Genomic DNA, 23,091 nt, shown 5'->3' with positions numbered 1-23,091 from the left:
CAGAATACCCGAACGGCAGCTCGGAAACTCGAGCCGTAACCCTTGCAGTTTTGTTGCAGGATCTCCAAGCAGCAGAGATGCACATTGAAGCATCCGAAGCACTGCTGGCCATTTTTTCCTCTGGCCAGAACTTCCGACAGTGAGTTAGTGCTTCAGTGTTAATTTACTTCTTGGTAACTGTGTACTTTATTTTGAGAATGCTTGTCACCTTAAACTGTCAAATACATGCAGCAGACATAAAGATGTATTTACCCACCCCTCTCTTGAACAACCCCCTCCATCTTAGCTGTTATTAGTAGGATTTAAACATTCCATAATACTTAAAATCAGAAAGAAATTCTTTAAGAAAAGAATGATTAAACCAAATTGGACTGAATAAAATTCTTTACCATTTCACTCAGCACAAAATATTTTACTTCCATCGACTGAAAATAAACAGATGCTGGAAAACTGTTAGTTGACAATTCACAGATAATTCATTAGGTAGCTCTTCTGTTGGGGTGAAACATTTGTCCATTCATCCTGGTCCAATGTAATTTAGCTTCATGTAGGATTGTAACTTTTTGGCTTTAAGAGGTGTCTGCAGGTCAAATGATGAACAATCTGCTGGAGGAACTCAACAGGATGGGCAGCATCTATGGGGTGTTAGGAGATGGGGGAAGGAATTGTCAGTGTTTCAGGTCGAGACACTGCATCAGGACTGAGAGTGGGGAGGGAAGATGGCCGGTATGAAAAAGGAAGAAGGGGAGGAGTGAGATGGGGGCTAATAGGTAACAGGTGGACCAAAGAGAAGGATGGTAGATAGAAGGAGCCAGGTTGGGGGGTGGATCTGGTGAGTCAAACAGTTGCCCGTCATGGTGGACCCTGATTTAAGAGCATTTATGGTGTGCATGAAATAAGGCAATTCGAATGTTGGATTCACCATCTTGACACGTTCAGTTGTCATTTGTAACATTATTTGAGCACCCTGGTGTCTCCCTTCTGATCATAAACTATGAAAACAAGGAACATAAACACAATCCTATCAACCTAAAAGGAAATAGCTGGCAATACGAACCAGATGGTCATCACAAATTAGTCATATCGACTGAAAAACGGAAAATCTTTCAACAAGTCGGTACCCTTTACAGGATTTGATGGCAACGTTTTGTTTCAACATGTCCATCAGCAGGACAGTACTGAGGTTTCTCACTGACGCTGTTTCATGACGTGACTTGGCTTCTAAAGATCCAAGGAAATTTTGTGTTTAAACACTATAGGGATATTGCCATCAAGTTAGATATCCCACTCTCTCACTCACTGTTTTATTCAGCACAGTTTGTTTTTTCTGTCTTATATTTGCACCAAGCCTGCTTCTTGCAAGTGCGATGGAATGTGGAATTTATGGTATGTTCTGCTGTGACCAGACGGCACTTTGCTCTTGACCTGCCGGTCAGTTGTGCTCCATTTTCATTGCTGTCCCCTCAAGCTCTCCACCTTCGGGGAACTTGTTCTACAAGACTGTTTGCAGTGGTGAGGACATTGGGCAATGTTTCAGAGGAATACCTACATCACAAGCCAGTGTAAAGTGTCTTACATTCAGCAGTCTACTATGGCAAAATAGTACTCCATTGGTGTAGGACTGGAGATGGGGAGGAGTCTACAGAACCATCCTCTGATTCTCTTCCTCAAACAGCAGTTCAAATGTGTTGCTAAGTTGTTTCTATTGAGAAAGCCCTTGCAGTCATAATAAATACATTGATCCACACCAGCCATATAAAGCTCAATACTACTCGTGAAAGCACATAGATGCTTTCTCAGTCTCCAGTTTCATAGGGCACAGAATTTTATCAGAAATTGCTGAAAACATGGTTTTAACAATAACATTCACTATTGATAATGCTGCAAAAATTCTTTGAGAAACTGTTGGTGCAGACGAGGGTACTCTGAGTTGCCTGCAGGCTTCTGATTGTAACTTCAGGAATGGAAAGCCAAGGATCCATGAACCTGTCCTCATCAATGGGACAGCAGTAGAGAGAGTCAATATCTTCAAGTTCCAGGGCGTGCGCATCTCTGATAATCTGTCCTGGTCCCAGCACAATGATGCAATCACAAAGAAATCTCATCAATACGTCAACGTCATAGAAACACAGAAATTAGGTGCAGGAGTAGGCCATTCGCCCCTTCGAGCCAGCATCACCATTCAATATGATCATGGCTGATCATCCTCAATCAGCACTCCGTTCCTGCTTTCTCCCCATATCACTTGATTCCGTTAGCCCTAAGAGCTATATCCAACTCTCTCTTGAAACCATCCAGTGAATTGGCTTCCGCTGGCAGAGAATTCCACAGATTCACAACTCTGGGTGAAAAAGTTTTTCCTCATCTCAGTCCTAAATGGCCTACCCCTTATTCATAAACTGTGACCCCTGGTTCAGGACCCCCCCCCCCAGAACACTTCCTCAGAATAATGAGGAGATTCGGCTCTCGTCAAATTCTCTGTCAAATATGTACAAATATGCAGTGGAGAGCGCACTGACTGGTTGTCTCATGGCCTGATTTGGTAACGTGGACACCCAAGAAAAAAGGAGGTGGCAGAAAGTAGTGGACATTTCCCTGTGCACTGAGGGATCTACCTTAAGAATGAATCTTATATCATCAAAGACCACTCTACTCTGACCACACGCTCATCTTGTTACCATCGGGAAGAAAGTACAGGAGCCTGAGAGCCATTACCTCCAGGTTCACAAACAGCTTCTTCCCATCAACTATCAGGCACTGAACCGACACTGCTCAATCCTAACCACAAGCCCACCTCAGCAACGATCTACTATGGACCTTGTTTAAGATTGCACAATGCATTTGTACTAAAATGGTTTGATTATCTAGTTTCAGTGATAATTTATTGTATTATTGTATATTCATTTGATACATGAATGTGCCTGTGAAGCTGCAGCAAGTAAGAACTGTTCCCGTTCCAGTGTTATGACAATTAAACGCTCCTGACCTTGGACTCAGCCAGCAAGGGAGAAGTGGTCAAATGCACTAAGATAGAGACAGGAGAGGCTGGTTTTAATGGGTATCCTTCATTCTCATGTAGAATTGGAAAAACAGAGAAGCCAGGTCAGAAAAGTGTAAACATTTGGTGTGCGCATGAGTTTGTTTTCTGGAGCAGTTGATTGGAAAGATGTGCAGGCTGTGATAGACGCTGGAGTTTCTTGTCCCACGATGCTGTCATCTCTGGGTGAGCAGATAGATACAAAAAGCTGGAGTAACTCAGCAGAACCCTTGTCTCGGCCTGAAATGTCATCCATTCCTTCTCTCCAGAGATGCTGCCTGTCCCGCTGAGTTACTCCAGCTTTTTGTGTCTATCTTCGGTTTAAACCAGCATCTGCAGTTCCTTCTGACAGTTCCATTTCCTTCTTCTGGGTGAGCTGTTCGGTAATGTCATCTACTCCAGTACGCTGTCATCTGCTCAGATCTGTTCTATGGACACAAAGCAGAACAAATCCAGCCCAGGAGGTGGAGTATGTGGTCAGCATGGAGCTCACCAATAACTTGCTCACACTTGCTTTGTTTGGGTTCCATCAAGGCCAATCCACAAGGGACCTTGGTCCAAATAATGAATGCAATAGGTAATGCAAGAGGTAAGCCAAGAGTGACCAACCACCACCTCCACTTGCATCAGGACAGAGGTGTGGCAGCAAGCATACTTTAATTGATGTCACAGGGACACCAAAATTAATGTCAGAGGGAACATTCTCAAATCCTAATTTGTGGAAGGATATACTTGCTGTTGAGAGAGTGCAGCGTAGGTCACCAGGTTAATTCCCGGGATGGCGGGACTGTCATATGATGAAAGAATGGAGCGACTGGGCTTGTATTCACTGGAATTTAGAAGGATGAGAGGGGATCTTATAGAAACAAATAAAATTATAAGGGACTGGATAGGCTAGATGCAGGAAAATTGTTCCTGATGTTGGGGGAGTCCAGAACCAGGGGTTACAGTTTAAGAATAAGGGGTAGGCCATTCAGAACTGAGATGAGGGAAAACCTTTTCACCCAGAGAGTTGTGACTCTGTGGAACTCTCTGCCACGGAAGGCAATAGACAATAGGTGCAGGAGTAGGCCATTCGGCCCTTCGAGCCAGCACCGCCAGTCAATGTGATCATGGCTGATCATTCTCAATCAGTACCCCGTTCCTGCCTTCTCCCCATACCCCCTGACTCCGCTATCCTTAAGAGCTCTATCTAGCACTCTCTTGAATGCATTCAGAGAATTGGCCTCCACTGCCTTCTGAGGCAGAGAATTCCACAGATTCACAACTCTCTGACTGAAAAAGTTTTTCCTCATCTTCGTTCTAAATGGCCTACCCCTTATTCTTAAACTGTGGCCCCTGGTTCTGGACTTCCCCCAACATTGGGAACATGTTTCCTGCCTCTAACGTGTCCAACCCCTTAATAATCTTATACGTTTCGATAAGATCCCCTCTCATCCTTCTAAATTCCAGTGTATACAAGCCTAGTCGCTCCAGTCTTTCAACATATGACAGTCCCGCCATTCTGGGAATTAACCTAGTAAACTCCCTCAATAGCAAGGCAGTGGAGGCCAATTCACTGGATGTTTTCAAGAGAGAGTTAGATATAGCTCTGAGTGCTAATGGAATTAAGTGATATGGGGAGAAAGCCAGAACGGGGTACTGATGTTGGATGATCAGCCATGGTCATATTGAACGGCAGTGCTGGCTCGAAGGGCTGAATGGCCTTCTCCTACACCTATTTTCTATGTTTCTAAAAGTACACCAACCAGGGCAAAACAGCCCATTTAATTAGCATTCCTCTCATTACCTTAAAATTTCCCTTCACTGTAGCCCCACAGTAGAATGCCATTCACGATCAGCATCCTTTCCTGAAGCTGTAGCCCAGTATTGAGGCCTTGATTACACTTGGTGAACTCTGGCAGCAGGGGACATTGCTTACAAATGGGAACATGCCAGGAAAAATACAGCAGATTTTTATTACAGCACTTTCTGTTTTTATTTGAGATTTCCAGCATTTGCAGTTGTTTTGATTTTCAACTTTGTTCACATGTCTGGCACATTCCAAGCTCCATTGTGGTGAGAGATTGTGAGGCAGATAGAACAAACTAAGATGTTTCCAAAGCCTTCATGATGAAGTGTAAAGGGCCTGTCCCACTTCGGCGATTTTAAGGCGACTGCCGGCGACTAGGCTGTTGCCGACAGTTCACCGGGGTGTCGCGAGCATGATCGTGAGGAGTCTTCCAAAAATCGTAGTGGATCTCCGGTTTGAAATTTCTCGGCGACAGCTGGCTTGTCGGCAGGTATCGTCAGCTGGCTTGTCGGCGGGCGCTGTCGCATGCTGTCCCCAGGTTTGATTGGTTCTCTTAGATGCATTTAGAAGCACATAATATTAAAATAAGTAAAGTCATTTCAAAACACCATAAATGCTTGTGTTTAACCAATTTATTTACCATCAGGACATTTGACAGGTAGATTGGAGGCGACGGTTTGACGGTCAGGCAAGCATGGGATTTTTTGCGATGTTTATGGCCATCAGCCATTCCATTTAAAGTGGGCTCCAACCCCAGATATGCAACCCAGAAACCAGATATGCATCTTCCATACATTTTCAAAGAATGCCCACACACTATTCACAAAAATCCACTTAACCACTTAATACAGCTATTAGTAAACTGGAAGTAAATCCAGTTTATTCCTTGTTACAGTGAAGCGTGGTTTTTAAGTAACCCATACAAGGAGTTATAGTTCAAAACTCTCAAGCACTTACCGACTTGTCAGTGATTTCAGCGAAAATCAGGACGCCAGAGAAGCATTGACAACGTGGGAATTTTCGCAATGTTTCCGAAGACAGTGTAATCTCGACCTGACTCGGCATTGTCATGGTCATTGTCGTCGGGTAAAAGAATATTTTGGCGATCTGCTACGACTTTGACAGTCGCCGGCAGTCGCCAAAAAAATCGCCTAAGTGGGACAGGCCCTTAACTTCTTCACCAAGCCATGGGAATCTCTGGGGTGCAATGATCAAAATGTAGAGGAGTGGTGTCAAGAATGTGGACTCCATTTTTTCAGGAGTGACCTTAAATCCAGCGGAAATGGTGTTGAGGACGAAGAAAGAGGAAATGACAAAGAGGACAGCGGTGAATAAGCAAGTGAAGAATGCTCTGCAACACTACAAGGCTTTCTTAACTGTCTCATCATCCTCAGCCGTCTCAAAGGATGAGGGCTTCAGGCAGACAGAAATGCTGTAACACATTTTCCTGAGTTGGAAAATGCCATTCCTCATCAGCACTGGGTCCCAATCCTGGAACTTTCTTCCCAACAGCACATTGAGAGTTTTACAGTGAGCTTCGCTTTTCAAAAAGGTGGCTCAGCATCACCATCTCAAGGGCAATTTGACTTGTCACTGATGGCCATTCCCGATTCTGACTCCGACTTGAAACACTAATTCTGGTTCTCTTTGCACAGTTGCTGCCCAACCTGCAGAGTGTTTCCAGCATTCTCTTTTTATTACATATTCTCACTTTCCATTTTTGAGGAACCATAATGTTAATTCTCATCACTCACATCCTAGCAGTAGTTTCTGTTTATCTTGTCAGTTCCTTTAAAAATCCTCAAAATTTGGTGACGACAGACGTTATAAATTGCTCATAAACCTTGGATCTTTGACAGTATTCTGGTGGTTCTGTGTACATTCCTTCAAGCCTGGTATGTTCTTTCTAGGATGGGATGTAAAGAGGTACACAGAATGTTCCTGGTGCGCTCCAACTGATTAAGATGAGGTGTATTCAATTGGTTTAGTGTGATACTTTTTGAATAAATTTCATTTTAATACTCCCTTGTGGACCAAAAAAAAATTCTGCCTGACTATGTCGAATGATTCTTCTCCACAGCCTGGTGATGGCAATTCTAAAGACTCAATTCTCAAGAGAAATCCCTCCTTGTTTCTGTTTACAATGTGCAGCCCCTTACTTTGAAACTGGTGCCCCTCTTACAGAACGGGGTTAGGAGGGAGAGATAGATCAGCCATGATTGAATGGTGGAGTAGACTTGATGGGCCGAATGGCCTAATTCTACTCCTGTTTCTTATAACCTATGACCTTCAGTTCTAGATACTCCCACCAGGGGAGAAATACCTCAGCTTCCACAAAAAACTTGCCCCACACATCTCCTTTAAACTTTGCCCCTCTCACCTTAAAGCCATACTCTGCCATATTTGATTTTTCCATCCTGGGAAAAAGGCTTTGACTGTCTATGCTTCTCATAATTTTATATGCTTATATAATCTCTGGCATTGCAGAGAAGACAAGTCAGTCAGTCTATCATAAATCCCACTCTATTTTTTACCCCCTGTCAAACTTTACTGAATGCCTTCTGGACTTTTAAGCACTTGCTTAACATTTCAATGGGATCAGATAGATGCAATAACCTTAATGCATTTATGTTGGCTCTTTTAAATCAGCTCAAATTTCACTTAAGTGCTCAGTCACTCTCACCCTTAATTGTAGATTCAAATAACATTTCTGGAACTGAAGTTAGGTTAAGTTTCATGAATGTTCTCGCAGAAAGGGACAGAGAGAATCCTTCTTCAAAAACTGAGTTATATTTCTAATTTTCATTCCAATGGGACAATTCCTAAATCAAGAGAAGTTTGGAGGATGACCAAAGCTCCTACTCCCCACAGTACAATTGTCCAAAAGCTGGACTGTGGAGCACCTTGTGAGCTGAGCAGTTTGGTCTCAGGGAAAAGTGTCATACATGAGAGAATCGAGAGTCAAGTTTCACAAAGTCCATATTTTTATCCCAGAGACCCACTTGGATCTGAAGTGCCTTTGGACAGTGAAAAACTCAGACATGCGGGGTGACATATAACAACACATATCGACACCCCTCCCACAACTACTAAGTCACACTTCCGCCTCCACGACTCACATCTCTTCAAATTGCTGACCCTCTTCACAACATATCCCCAGCCTCTCTAGTAACCTTCCAACTTGAACTGTCCCAATATTCACACCTTTGCCTCCCAACCCTCGCTGATTCCAGCTACTGCCCCTTAAAAATGAAAAACCCACACATTGAACAACTTAATGACCCGAGAAAGGCACCTTTTAATTTCTAGGCAAGTGTCTTTCGCTGGAAATTCCATCTTCTCAAGAGTTAACTGCAATAAAAATTTAGATTTGCATGAATACTATTTTCCCCAGTTCTTGTGAAGTGCTCCAGGCTTGATCCTGTATCTGATTAACATAGCGTCAACGCAGATCAGGTTGCTGGGAGACCATCTGAAAAGAAATAACATAATAAAAGAAACATTCATTCATAAAAAAGAGCAACTACAAGAGGGACAGGATTTAATATGAGCCTGAGGGCCAACCTTTTCCATAAGATGGTGGGTATATGTATCGAGCTGCCAGAAGAGGTAGTTGAGGCAGGTACTATAACAGAATTTAAAAGACACGTGGACAGGTACATGGATAGGAAAGGTTTAGAGGGAAATGGGTGAAATGCAGGTAAATGGGACTGGCTTGGATGGGGCATATTGGTCGGCATGGATGAGTTGGGCCAAAGGGCCAGTTTCTGTGTTGTATGAATCTAAACAAACACATTTCCTTCTCCCGCTTCCCAAAATAAGATAAGGGAAAAGATAGCTAAGGATTTTTGAAAGATGAGCACTAAGAACGGTAGTGGAATCCACCGCAGCTACTCTCCCTGGCAACAGACTTCAAGCCAGAGGCCATCGGTTCAATTCCACAAAGGAATATACATGTAGATGTTTACCCGATCACATCAGTTTTCCAAACACACCAGTTGAGTAAAACATACCCACTATATTTCTGTTCATTTTGTCCTGTACGACACCCCCTCTCCTTTTCAAAGATAGCAAAGTTTTGCATGCGCAGACATTCAGTGTTGATCCTATCATTTTCACTGCAGCTGTGTTATAATAATATAATAATAAACATTTATTTTTTATAGCGCTTTTCCAAATGCTCAAAGACGCTTTACAAAAACAGTCAAGACATAAAAACAAACAGACAAACTATCCTGACGGAGAAGCGGCGAACAAATAGCGCCAGTGTCCTCTCACGTCAGGGTCCGGCAGTAGACAATAAAGAACACAAGACACACAATTACAATTTTTAACACAAACAGCCATCACAGTGATTGCTCCAGGCACACCCTCACTGTGATGGAAGGCAAAGAAAAGTCTTATCTCCTCCTCATTCTTCCCCCGTGGTGCCACGAGGCGATCGAGGCTCCCGACTTTTGAAGCCCCCACTGGGCGATGGAAAGTCCCAGGGCCGAGCCGAGCAGGCCGATGAAGGAGGAGATTGGAGGCCGCGTTGAGGAGGAGATTGGAAAAAAAGGTTTCCCCCACCCCTCCACCACCCCCCACATATACAGAGTTAGTGTTAGGTTAACATTGCCCCCCCCCCCCCCCCCCCGGCTGAGTTATCCCTCTCATCTGCAAGATGTGCACTTCTACCCAGGTCAGACTAACCTAAAGCCACTTCACTACCTAGCTTCTTCATCCCAGTTCTGAGTAGATAAATTTCCATGAAAGTACAATGGATGATATAGTGGGTAATTTGGAAGTCTTCTGGTACAAGTGTGGGGCAGAGCAGTGGGAGCTTCATTGTCCATCTGAATGTGCAATACTAGACCTGGGAGTGCTTAAAGTCAGCACAAAGTGTGTGAGGAAGATAAATTGTGCAGATGTACCATAAAAACTATCCTGACTGGTTGCATCATGGCCTGTTACTGCAGTTCCAATGCACTGGAGCGCGAGAAGCAGCAGAGTGGTGGACTCTCACTGTTACTACGGAGGTACAGAAGCTTGAAGTCCCACACCACAACCAGTTTCAGGAACAGTTACCTTTCTACAACCATCAGGTTCTTGAACCAACCTGCACAGCCCTAATCCTACCCTTGCAACAAAACAATATAGACCACCTTGTGCACGGCCATAGACTAGTTTTCTAATTTAAACTTTCTAATTTTTAAAGTCATTTTCTACTCACTGGCTTGTGGAATTTATGAGTAATTTATGTATAATGTATGTTTTGTGTGTTGTCTGAATCCAAGTGCCTGCGATGCTGATGCAAGCAAGATTTTCATTGTAAATCCACCCAACCGCCAATAACAATAAAGTTGATTTGACTTGACTTCCTTTGAGAATTCTATTATTGGGAATCTGTATTTAGGTGTTCAGCATATTGATTTTCATCTCCACGTTTATTTTTCCTCTTTATTTTTACCACCAGGCTCTCAACGTCCAGGGGCGGCTGAGGTTCCTCCATGGACAGAACAGGAAGGCTGAGGACGGCACTCCCATCCCACCGCAGCTGGCTCTCTTTGCTCTGGCTGCTCCCCTCCAGGCCACCTCCATCCTGGAGGTCCGGACCAAGAACATGATCTTCAGAACCAAACACAAGTTAGACTTCACACCAGTTGCCTGTGACGCCAAGTAAGAACCTGGGGAGAAAGATGAAAGGAATCTTTAGAACGAGAAGTACAAAGAAGTATAGATTTTTTGGGGGTGGACCAGGAATGGAATTAAATTGAGGGATTGGACACTTGAATGAAACTCCCAGCTTCAGGTACAGGATCCGGTCTTTCAGAGCATTTGTGTGGGATTTCATGTGTATTTAGTTGAGATTTACTTAGTCGGGATTTGCTACAGGTGAATCCAGAGACCATTTCACCGATGGCAGTTTACAGAAGACCAATGTGGGCTATTAGTCAGGCTATTCTGCTGATTCAGGCTGTGAACGATACAAAAATAGGTGGAGGAGCCGGTAGTGTGGTGGAAGCAGAGAGTCTGCAGAAGGACTTGGATAGATTAGGAGAGTGGGCAAACAAGTGGCAGATGAAATACAGCAAAGCAAAGTTTGTGGTCATGCACTTTGATAAAGGCGTAAACTATTTTCTAAATAGTGAGTGGATTCAGAAATCAGAGGTGCAAAGGGACTTGAGAGTGCTGATGCAGGATTCCTAAAAGGTTAATTTACAATTTGAATTGGTAGTAAGGAAGGCTATTCCTGCCATCCTTTCATAAATCTATTGGGTTTCAGCCTAATTATTCATATTACTGCCCAAGCAGAGGAACAACAATCTCAGCGTTTTTTAACTTTCTTTAGACAAAGAAACCCACTGTGCAACTGAAGATTTTGAACCCCTCTTGTTCTTTGTTTCAGAGGGAAGATTGTTCTGGGCTACACAGAGGCCGAGCTCCGGGCACGAGGGACCGGATACCAGTTCATCCATGCGGCTGACATGTTGCATTGTGCGGAAAATCACGTCCGGAGTAAGTGCCTCAGTCTGCCTTTGTCCTAATGTTCCTCTCAGCTGCCTCAGCAGCGATTTGCCAGGCTATTTTACGGAGCATGTAACCTGCTGTAATAATCCCTGTTTTAGTTCACCCACTGACATTTCAAACCTTTCCAAGCTATAGCAGAAGCACTGAATAATATATCAACCCAGGTAACTTACAGAAGGCGGCCCATAACAGGTCAAAGATGGTCACCGGATTATGAGTGACATGCCCTCCACCGAACCTTGCACATCAGCGTTCAAACTATGCCCATTTTGTTTATTGGTTTTTTCTAAACTCCAGTGGGTACAGGCCCAGTGCCAACAAACGCTCATCCTAGGTTAATTTTCTCATTCCTGGGATCACTCTTGTAAGCCTCCTCTGGACCCTCTCCAGAATCAGCATATCCTTCCTCAGGTATGGTGCCCAAATTGCTCATAATTTTCCAAATGCGGCCTTACCAGCGTCTTACAGAGCCTCAACATTGCATCCCTGTTTTAGTATACAAGCCCTCTGCACTGGAGTCCAGAATGGAGGGTGGTGGATGATCAGAAAAGTTGTGAGGGGCTGCTGCTTAATTTTATTTTTTTACCAACCACTCAGTCAATGGAGTTGGCCATTATTGACACCCTTGTCTTTGTGAAGTTGAATGAATTTCTGTGGGCTGTTACAGAGGAGAAAGCCCGTGGAGAAGGTAGCCCCAGATAAAACGGGATCTTCTAGGCAAGCATCAGGCTCAAAAGATGATGCAGCTGCTGTTGTGGTTTTTAGAAATGTTCTTTCTGCCCCAAAAAGACGTTTGCTTCAATGAGTCTGTCATCTTGTGAAGAGTGGTTCAATAGTTCACTCCATGTGAGATGAGTTGAAAGACCTGGATCTGAAATAGCAGTCTGTTTCACCAAAACTGCTGAGAACAGTTCCACAGGAGCCTCGCCCATTCACACATACAACAGAGCTATGGATTAGTGAAGAAATGGCATTTAGACTGTAATAGGATTCATCGTCAGTGCAGCAAGGAGATTAAAGAGAGCCTGTCACACCATGTTACAGTTAACAGCATTATTACAGCAGGTTACATGCTCCGTAAAATAGCCTGGCAAATCGCTCACACTACGGCCACTACATTGGACTTCATCGGTTCTAGAAGGTGACACTTCATCTCTTTGTCAAGGACGTTTAGAGATCGGCATTAAATGTCAGTGACATTGAAGTTTAAAAAATTGAGTTGTAATAAACTCTGGCACACAAATGACATGCTCACTGTTTTTTTAATACATTAGGGAAGTCCCCCATACAAAGTTTGCATTCTATGTAATTCAGCAATCCTGTGGAATTTGCTAATTCCACCAACTGGCATCAGAACTTGAGCTTCTGAAAGCACATTTGCTCAATTACTTCTCCCCCAGCTCTCCCCTTCCAAAGCTGTTAACTGGGGTAGCTCATGTCTGTGATATGTCTACCAAAGACACATTGTACCGGGGGATTTGAAGAAAACGGTTTCCCAAGATATTGTGCTGTTGCCTGATCAATGCAACATATTGAACAAAACAGACCCATTCTGGTTGGAGTCAGTTAGGGCTTGATGACAACAAAAAATGCTGGATCTGCTCAGCAGGTCAGGTGGCATCTGTGGAGAGAGAAACAGCAATTGTTGCAGAACAGGAAGCCTTTGTCAGAATTTAGTTCTGGTGAAGAGTCACAGACCTGAGAAACAGTGATGTTTCTCACTCCACAGATACTGCCTGACTAGCTGAGTGTTTCCAATGTTTTCAGATTTTTATTTCAGATTTCTGCAGCGTTTGCAGTATTTTTTTTTTAATTCTGAAGGTTGTTGATTATTCCGACCAGTTGCAAGCTGAATAGAGTTGTATCCTTTGAGTGGTAAAGGCTCAATTTTGAAACCAGTTCATGGTCGTGCAATGACCTAGTTTCCAGGTGATTTCCCAATCGAGTTAGGGCAACTGTTTTTTGGCAGGATTGGCATTCGTAGGTGTGTCAATCCTGCCAAAAGATTGCAAGAATGTCGACCTCCTCAAAGAAGAGATGTCGCCTGAAGGCTGAGGGCTCGGACAGCACTGTGATGTCCAACACCAGCAACATCAGAGGAATGGGAATGGATGCCTCATTCGAAGTTGAAATGGGAGGCCATTCAGCCCCTCATTTTTTCTCCTACATTCAGTAAGACCATGGCTAATCTTTTACCTCAGCACCATCTTCCTGCACTGAGCCCGTATTCCCTGATTCCCTTAATAGTCAAAGATCTAACAATGACGGCCTGGAGTATATCAGCAACTGAGCCTCCACAACCCTCTTGGGTAGTAATACGCAAAAACTCACTGCTCTCTTCACTAAAGACATTTCTTATCATCTTGGCCCTAAATGGACACTCTTTATATTGAGACTCCCATTATTCCAGTACTGCAGCCAGGAAAATATCCTCCCAGCATCCACTCTTTTGTGGCCCAGTAGACTTTTAATGTTTCATTAAAATCATCTCTCATTCCTCCAAACTTTGGAGAGTACAGACCCAGTCCATGGAAGCTTTTACACCCTAATCATTGCTTCTTGTTACTTTCCTTTTCCTCATCAATGCCTTGGATCTGCACTGCTGAATACGGAAAATGTTCTCAAACCTCAAATTTACTGCTCTTTTTGTCAACATTATAAATGTATCCCTTTGATCTAATGTTATCTTAACTTCTCGTGAAAGCCACACCTCTGCCACTTTCTCCTCTTGGAATTTTACACCATAAAAGAATGTATATTTGTTGTAAACAATATATTAATACTTTAAATATTAGCCACCGCTTGTTTACTGTCTAACCCTTTAATGTAATTTCCCGATTTACCATGACCAGCTCACACATCATCTCTTTGAAGTTTGTTTTGTTGAGGCTTAAAGTTGAACTCTTTGTTGAAATGCAAACCTTCTAGTGCACTGACATCTGAGTAACCAGATTACAATGTTGGCTTAACATTTATTTGAGGTCATTGATATGAATTCATACTGCACAGATGCAGAATGTGTTCACATTGTTACCATGCTACCATGTTAGTTCCATTCTTCAGCTCTCTTACCACTCTCTTAACGTTCATGCTGGCAAATGGGCAATGCAACCAGAATTAAGTTAGAATCTTTATAGACCCTCATCTGCCTCTGGTATGGATTGAGCCTGTGTTAGACTCTCCTTCCCGAGGTCCCTGTTGCTTTTGTTTCCTTTGTTTCCCCTGGGCCCACATGGAAACTGGAAAATACAAGCAGTGCAAAAGGCGTGGTGGGAAAACCCTGTTAACTGCAGAAACCAACATCTTCAGACAATGTGGTGACAAGGAGAGGTGTGATTTCATTGTCCCTCTGCAGGAACGTACAGTCAAAGGTCAGAAGTTGTGTCTGATCCAGGACGTCTTCCCATAGATCCCATGGTGATGTGAAGATGCTATCCACTGAGTCAGGGTCACCCATCTCCAACAGTCAATGCTTGAATTAGTGACTGCACCACTTTAAGCAAAATCTCTACCTATTGTACCTTATTATTTGCAGTAGAAACTCCATTGTGTTTCAAGACCAATGCATCACATAGGAAGTACAATTGCTGTTGTAGTGTTGCAATCTATTTGCATCAACTGCAGATGTGAAGAAGAATTAATTAGCCTCTTAGCAGTGAGTGTGGTAACACTGAGAAAATTCTAAACTCTTAAAATGTGGCACTGGATTTTTTACATCCAATTGCAGTCAGAACAAATGCCTCGATTTAATATTTCCTCAGGAATGGTAATGCAACTGGCTGTCAACTTGAGTCCCTGCCCAAGTCCTGGAGTGCAGACTGAAGCCACAACTTTGAGAGGAGTGAACATTAGCTCTCAGTGAAGCTGACATTTGGGAAGATGAAAGTCTGATGTTTCCCACATACTATTTTATCCAGATCTCATGAGATTCGATTTAGATCTTGAGCATCTGTTCAATGATGGCCTTAAACTTGGACTTGTGTAGTTCCATATTTCCATATTTCTTGACCCAATTAACATTGAGACTATTAAGATATTCGCATTTTGTTTCTGGTTTTACACAAGCTGTTTGGAAGTTGTGCCCAGTTAGATCTTCAGGGTATTTCCAATCATGATGCTAATTTCAATGTAACACGATCATCCTTTAAATCCCCTACACCTCTTCATTTTAATAGGTTACAGGGGAAATATCTTGTCAGTTAGTATTGGTTCACTGAATGGTTGAACTGCAGGCGAACTGTAGATTATTTATTTCTGATTTGCCATTTTCTAAAACTGGAAATGTTTTTATCCAAGATCAATATCTAATTTTTCTCTGGTCAATACATTGTCCTGCAGATTTAGTGGCGATTTATCAAGACTGGTGCAGAAGTGAACAGGAATGGTTAGATAGAATGTGGTTGTAGAACCATTTCCTTTTAATGGACAGATGCCCACAAGAGTGTTTGCAAGTCTGTGATAAACCCAGGCAAGGAACAGTGCGGAGTCTAGAGAGTCATCATTCCCAGTGTGGGAGGGATTCTACACATCACAGTGATGATCCAACTGAATTTCCAGTCCTTGGCTCAACAGCAAAACGTTCTCCAGTCCTGTTCAAGAGTTGTCGTAAAGAGTGGTGACGTGATGGGGGAATAGGAGTCATGGTTATCGTGGCTACAGGCGTTGAATTAGTGCCCTGGCATTGCCCATCAGTTGGGAAAAGAGAATCTTTTCTCCAGAACAATGGACTAATGAACTAATACAATCTAGACCCTGTGCTTAGCAGGTAATGCCCATGTAGCTAAGTGACTCACCCTCTTAAAAATAATGGCATCACATGTAGAGTTGTTGCCTCACAGCATAAGATATCCAGGTTCAATCCTGACCTTGTTGATGTCTGTGTGGAGTCTGCAAATTCACCCAGTGAGCATTTGGGTTTCCCCCAGGTACCACGGCTTGCTCCCTCAACCGAAAGACATGTAGGTTAGAGGTGATTTGGCTGCTGTAAGCTTCCTAGAGTTAATGGGTAAGGAAGCGTCATATGGCAAGGAAACATGCCCTTCAGCCCAATTTGTCTGCGAACCAAGGTGCCCACATTTGACCTATATCCCTCTGAACCTTTTCTATATATATACATGTCCAAATGGTCCTTAAATGGTGTTATTGGACCTATCATTAACAAATGGGCACATGCAAAAGACTAGGTTATAGCGTAGTAAGTGAGAGAAGGGGATTGCTCTGAGCACTGTCAGGGCCTCAATGGGCTGATTGGCCTCCGCCTAAGTTGTGTGGTGGTATAATACAGCATCTGCAGTCTGTCCAGATGATTCATGTCCTCCAGCCTGTTAATCAGACCAAGAAAGCTCTTCCATCGGCTCAGATGTCTGTGTTCACTCTTTCTCTTCCAGTGATTAAAACCGGCGAGAGTGGCCTGACTGTGTTCCGACTGCTGACCAAGGACAACCGCTGGGCCTGGGTGCAAGCAAACGCCAGGCTGGTGTACAAGAATGGAAGGCCGGACTACATCATCGTAACACAGAGGCCTCTGGTGTGAGTGAGAGTGTGGATCAATCTGTGCTGTTCCCCTTCCTTTGTTACTGCTTCACTTAATTCCCTCTCAGTTTTGATCCCCCTTGCAGAGAATGTGCTGTGGTTTTTAACACAGATGGTCCTCTTCACTGTTTGTCTAACAAGACGAGAGATGGATAAAGTAGTGAACATGCAGATCACAGCGCAGGGTTGGTGATTTTGTTTTTCCTAGTCTGGGTTCCAGCTGAAGCAGAATCTGACTTCCCTAGCCGGCAACCTGATCTTGTGGGCCCATAGGGAAGGATGACGGAAGATTGGGACTGCATGTCCCATTCCTCTGCTCCCAGTGGGACTTCCTGCCTCTTGCATCGTCCACCACCCCCGTCTGCTCCTCCCCAGCTATTGGGTGCGATTCACATTCCCTGCAGGTTTAATGGCCCAATCCCTGCAATGGGAATGGATGTCCATATGCAGGCGTCTGTCCCTGAGTTCAGCTTCAAGCATTTATCTGCTGAAACTATCTGCCTTGTCTGAGATGTTCCGTGAAATTCCTTACACTGATCTACACAGACAGCATCTGAGGTCAAATCGAATAGGATAACTGGAGCTGTGAACCAGCGGTTCAATCAGTTGCCCCATTTATGTTTTCCTCCTCTTTCCCCCTCTCCCTAGTTAACACTCAATGGACAACCATGCCTTGTTATTGGTTGCAGTTTCTTCCTTCTGAAACTAGGAACTGTATTTAGTGTCCTTGAAGCTTTGAATCCAGAAATAAATCTAAGACAACCTTAGGAGATGCTAAAGTGCTCTGAAGTCAATGAAGTTTATTCCTCTTCCTACTTTACCGTAGCGATATGTTTCATTTTAAGGCATCATCTCTTTTGTGGGAAACATGGTAGCCATTTTTAACACAAGAAGCTCCCCACAAACAGCAGTGGTAATCATGTTTGTATTGTGTCATTTAAGAGATAACTCTTGGTTAGAACACCCAGCTTATCTTTATATCCATTATCTAACAAAGGATATAGTAGCATTGGAAGCAGTCCAAAAGAAATCTCCCTTCCAACTGTGGCACCGTCCAGTGTGTCCATTCTGCAAGAGTAGTGACAGCTACCGACCGTGGGTGCTGAGGCCTTGCATTTCTTCCAGCGGTGTTTGGAGCAGGACTCCTGGCTCCTGGTGTCTCCCCTTCAATGTGGAGAAGTGAGAATGGCACTCCCTCCATCTCAGCTCTGGTACTAATGCACGGAGGATGAGGCTTGGCTGTATGTCTGAGCTTCTGGTCAGTGAGCCCATTGGGGATCTCCAGCTGAGATCCTGGCCACTTGCACTTAGATCACTACGTGGTCAAATGTGCTTGAAGTCTCCACCATGCATCAATCTATTGGTTTCTTGTTTTGTGCTCCCACAGCGATGAGGAAGGAGGGGAGGAGCTCCACAAACGCGCCCAGCACCAGCGCTTCAGCTTTGCCACGGGAGAGGCGCTGCTCTACCAGATAACCACCTCCTCAAATCCAGGGCAGCCAGATCTGCACCAGGCCAAGGGGAAGAGCGGCCGGGGGAGGAAGAGCACGTCAGGCAAAACCGAGAAGCAGCAAAAATCGGTGGACCCCAGCTCGCTTCTGGGCGCCATGATGCAGCAGGACGAGTCTGTGTACGTCTGCCACCCGGCTTCCGAGCCCAGGTATCCTCTCAGCAGCAGCTCCTTCAGGGCGGCCGCTGACTCTGGGGACACTGCAGGGTGCAACTGGCAGCTGGTTCCTGGTGACACAGGACAGCCACAGGACAACGGGAGGACACTCGATCCCTTGCTGGCCACCTTGGATTCCCTCAACCTGGTGGCTGAGGACAACTGCTTGAACAGCGACTTGTTCAGAGCGATCGAGAACCTGGGGCTCGGGGCGGATGACTTGGAGCTCCTCCTGTACGATGAGCGGATGGTGAGGGTGGAAACAGACCCCGACTACGTCCCCACGTTAAATGACATCATGACAAATGGTGAGATTTTGTCCTACATCCACGACTCGATGGTGACCAACAACGATCAGGGACTCTCAGGAAACCACCAGCCATATCCTTTGTCGAACTTTCCCCAAGCAGCAAACATGGACCCCACAGCCTCAGGGAGTGAATCGCTGTCTTCCTCCCAAGATGTTCCTCGACACCACCCTCCACTGCTGACGCAGCATCAAGCCCTGTCACAACCCCAACAGAACAACCGGCTTTGGGACCAACACACGCTGCCCTGCAATGCACCCCGATCTCTAGGCGAACCCACGCCTCCGCTGCTGAAAGTGCGACTGCACACGGAGTGCCAGTTTGAGCCGACAACCGCGGAGCAGGTTGTTGTCAATGGCGTGCATTCCCTTCATCTGGCAGACCCCCAGCCAAGGGACGGTCACCAGTGGCGAAACTATGTCTGCCCATCTACAGCTGTTGAGTCTGTTCCTTACAGGCTGGATCCCTTTCGTGGCTATGGTATCGGACAAAATGTGGATTCCTATCAGCAGCCTGTGCCATCGTCTCTTGCCCCCACTCAAATTGGGCAGGAGATGGGTTACCACATGGATGGGACACCTTACATGGAGTTAACAATGACTGGTGATAGTCAGTACCGCAGCTTCCTCACCACCTCCTCAACTTTTCAGGCTTCGTCACAGAAGCAGCCGGCACAAGGAACTCTGCTCTGCCAGCACCCGCTGTCGAATCCTTCCACTGCCCACTTTGTAGACCATTGCCCAGAGGAGCTGCAGCCTACAGCAGACCTGTATGGATTGTTTTCACCATCCCTTGCTCAGGATGGTTCCCAAAAGGTAACGAACTCGTGTTTCCATTTTGATTTTGATTTTAGCATCTCAGCGAATGTCTCTGAGGAAAGGGGGTAGATGTTGAGAAACTGTTTCCACTGGCTGAAGAGCTCAAGGCATGAGGTATTTTAGAGCTGAGGTAGAGGTTGTTAATTCTCTGGTCTGAAAGCCTGTGGATATTCAATCAATATGTGCATTCAAAGCTGGGATAGGATAATATATTCCTTTATTCGTCCCACACCGGGGAAATTTACAAAGTTACACAAAACTAATACACAAAGCTAATACACAAGAATAGTGAGAGAAATAACTTAACTAACTACTAAGAAAGAGAAAAAACGCTCACCAGTGAGCAGGAGCCGCTGCAATGGCTGCCGCACAGGGAGGCACCATCTTGAAGTCATCCAGGATCTTGAAGGATGTGTAACAGAACATTAGTTGTGATGTGGATCAACTCAATAGGCTCCATGTGCTGGGTGAGCTCCCTTGTCCTTTTATACTGTTACCCAATTAATGATTTTGGGTGGATGTGTGGACTGGAACCATCTATAAATTTCTACTGGATAGGGACTTGACTGCCTGGAAGCCAGAGATAGATAAGATAAGGCCTGTGGGAAATCTTAAATGTGCTTGCTAGTAATGGGAGGTGCCTGCAAAATATTGCAGAGGATTATTGGCAGCGGATAGTCTGTTGAATATAAGGGGGATCTGAGGCAGCTACCAGGAGCTCGGTAAGTGGGACCTCCAGGGAGAAGGGGATTGAACCCCTCTAGTGATTGTTGACATGTTCCTGGAATAAGAGACATCCTGACGTTACTTGAGCTGAAATCCAGAGGAGTTCAAACCATGCCATGTCAACTGACAACTTCAATTCAGTTGATCAATTGAAGAAAATCTGGAAATCAGAAAAAGATTGGTTCCAGTCATAAAGTCTCACTGGGTTCCTGAGCCTCCTTCAGGGTAGGAGGTTTCCAGTGTTTATGTGATCTGGTCCACCCTCTGAAGTGGCGTGGGAAGTACTTGACTGCTTCGGATTGCTTCTGCTGTTTAGGAATACTTAACCGCACCTTCTAAGGGCAGGTAGAGTTGGGTATAGATGTTGCCTTTACAACAGGGCAGCTTGGTGGCGCAGCTGGGAGGGCCGCTGCCTCAGAATGCTAGCAACCTGGGTCTAACCCTGACCTCGGGCCCTGTCAGTGTGCAGTTTGTATATTCTCCCTGTGACAGCGTGGGTTTCCCCTGGGTGCTCCACTTTCCTACCATATCCCACAAACTTGCAGGTTGGTGGGTTAATTAGCTGCTTTAAATTCCACCTGACATGTAGGTGAGGGGTGGAATCAAGAGCCAAAATGATGGGTATTTTGGAGGAATTAAACAGGATTAGTGCAGTATAGTGTTTGGTGCACCAAAAACCTCAATGAGCTGAAGGGCCTATTTCCATGTTCTATTTCTATCTGACTCTTAACATTCACATTATTATTATCAATTACCCATAAAACCTATGTGTTTTGCCTGCAGTATCAGTTATTTAAGAAATGTAGCCATTGGGGTGATATAAACTATTTCCCAATGGAAGGTGCCTCAAATCAATGCGATATCTGCAGATGTGCATTCCACATTGCTTCAAAGACTCATTTGTAATGTGTGTGTTAATCAGGATCGAATCTCTGGGCAAGTAGGTGACTACCTTGGAGGTGGCTGAATGGAGCAGTCAGAACGTGACACAAAAGGTCCTTGTGGAGTTATGGCGGAGAGTATGGTTTGTAGAGAAGAGCGAGCCTCATTCAGACTCGGAGAGAGGCTCTCCTGCGCTGTTAGCCTAATAGTGGAGCATGGAACATTTCCAGTTTAAGGTTAACATTGGTAAACTAGACTAAATGAAGCTCTTGATCTCATCTCATCTTATGTGTCTCTCTACTTTCTCTGCCCGTGTCTTTAGGAGGAGAACTGTGTTCCGAGCACCGTCGATGTGGCATATCCTGATGCCTGTGTCCATCCAGGTGGAAACGTAGCGTCTTCAGACAATGGACATCCCTACACGGATGTTTTTGCAAACCCTCCACTGCCTGGCTATTACATTCAGTGACTTCCCACCAAGTGGTCATTCCAGTGTCAGCACAAGGACCACGTGCAGCATCGGAAGATTTCTGAAGCAAACTAAAGTACTTCTGCTCTGAAGTATTGTCCATGTTATCCTCCTGTTTTCTTTGTTAATGAGGGGATGTGTTTACCGTTGAGTGTTTACTCTGCTTAAATTTTTTTAAGGTGCTAAATACAGAGTAGAATGAGTTGGGCGATTTTCATGTAAACATAAGTGCAGGCTGCAGTGTGAATTGCCTTCTAAACCTGTTGCGTAGTATACCCTTGTGTTGATTAGAGTCAATAGACAATAGACAATAGACAATAGGTGCAGGAGTAGGCCATTCAGCCCTTCGAGCCAGCACCGCCATTCAATGCGATCATGGCTGATCACTCTCAATCAGTACCCTGTTCCTGCCTTCTCCCCATACTCCCTAACTCCGCTATCCTTAAGAGCTTTATCCAGCTCTCTCTTGAAAGCATCCAACGAACTGGCCTCCACTGCCTTCTGAGGCAGAGAATTCCACACCTTCACCACCCTCTGACTGAAAAGGTTCTTCCTCATCTCCGTTCTAAATGGCCTACCCCTTATTCTTAAACTGTGGCCCCTTGTTCTGGACTCCCCCAACATTGGGAACATGTTATCTGCCTCTAATGTGTCCAATCCCCTAATTATCTTATATGTTTCAATAAGATCCCCCCTCATCCTTCTAAATTCCAGTGTATACAAGCCCAATCGCTCCAGCCTTTCAACATACGACAGTCCCGCCATTCCGGGAATTAACCTAGTGAACCTACGCTGCACGCCCTCCATAGCAAGAATATCCTTCCTCAAATTTGGAGACCAAAACTGCACACAGTACTCCAGGTGCGGTCTCACCAGGGCCCGGTACAACTGTAGAAGGACCTCTTTGCTCCTATACTCAACTCCTCTTGTTACGAAGGCCAACATTCCATTGGCTTTCTTCACTGCCTGCTGTACCTGCATGCTTCCTTTCATTGACTGATGCACTAGGACACCCAGATCTCGTTGAACTCCCCCTCCTCCTAACTTGACACCATTCAGATAATAATCTGCCTTTCTATTCTTGCTTCCAAAGTGAATAACCTCACACTTATCTACATTAAACTGCATCTGCCATGTATCCGCCCACTCACACAACCTGTCCAAGTCACCCTGCAGCCTTATTGCATCTTCCTCACAATTCACACTACCCCCCAACTTAGTATCATCTGCAAATTTGCTAATGGTACTTTTAATCCCTTCGTCTAAGTCATTAATGTATATCGTAAATAGCTGGGGTCCCAGCACCGAACCTTGCGGTACCCCACTGGTCACTGCCTGCCATTCCGAAAGG

The 23,091-nt window shown here is 44.7% G+C and overlaps 1 protein-coding gene across 2 annotated transcripts in view; it reads left to right on the top strand.

Annotated features, from left to right (window-relative positions):
- ahr1b (aryl hydrocarbon receptor 1b) overlaps positions 1-22,429 on the top strand; it is an 82,497-nt gene extending 60,068 nt beyond the window's left edge. For both annotated transcript variants that reach the window (XM_078403492.1, XM_078403491.1), the window contains exons 7-11: positions 10,285-10,487; positions 11,218-11,327; positions 16,727-16,868; positions 18,259-19,660; positions 21,594-22,429. In XM_078403492.1, the coding sequence (XP_078259618.1) occupies positions 10,285-10,487; positions 11,218-11,327; positions 16,727-16,868; positions 18,259-19,660; positions 21,594-21,740 (2,004 nt within the window). In that variant the 3' untranslated portion in view covers positions 21,741-22,429. The remainder of the gene's footprint in view (positions 1-10,284; positions 10,488-11,217; positions 11,328-16,726; positions 16,869-18,258; positions 19,661-21,593) is intronic.
- The last annotated feature ends 662 nt before the right edge of the window (positions 22,430-23,091 follow it).

Source organism: Rhinoraja longicauda, chromosome 8 (genome assembly GCF_053455715.1).
Source record: "Rhinoraja longicauda isolate Sanriku21f chromosome 8, sRhiLon1.1, whole genome shotgun sequence".
NCBI classification, from domain to species: Eukaryota; Metazoa; Chordata; class Chondrichthyes; order Rajiformes; family Arhynchobatidae; genus Rhinoraja; species Rhinoraja longicauda.
This window is presented reverse-complemented; position numbering and strand designations above follow the sequence as displayed.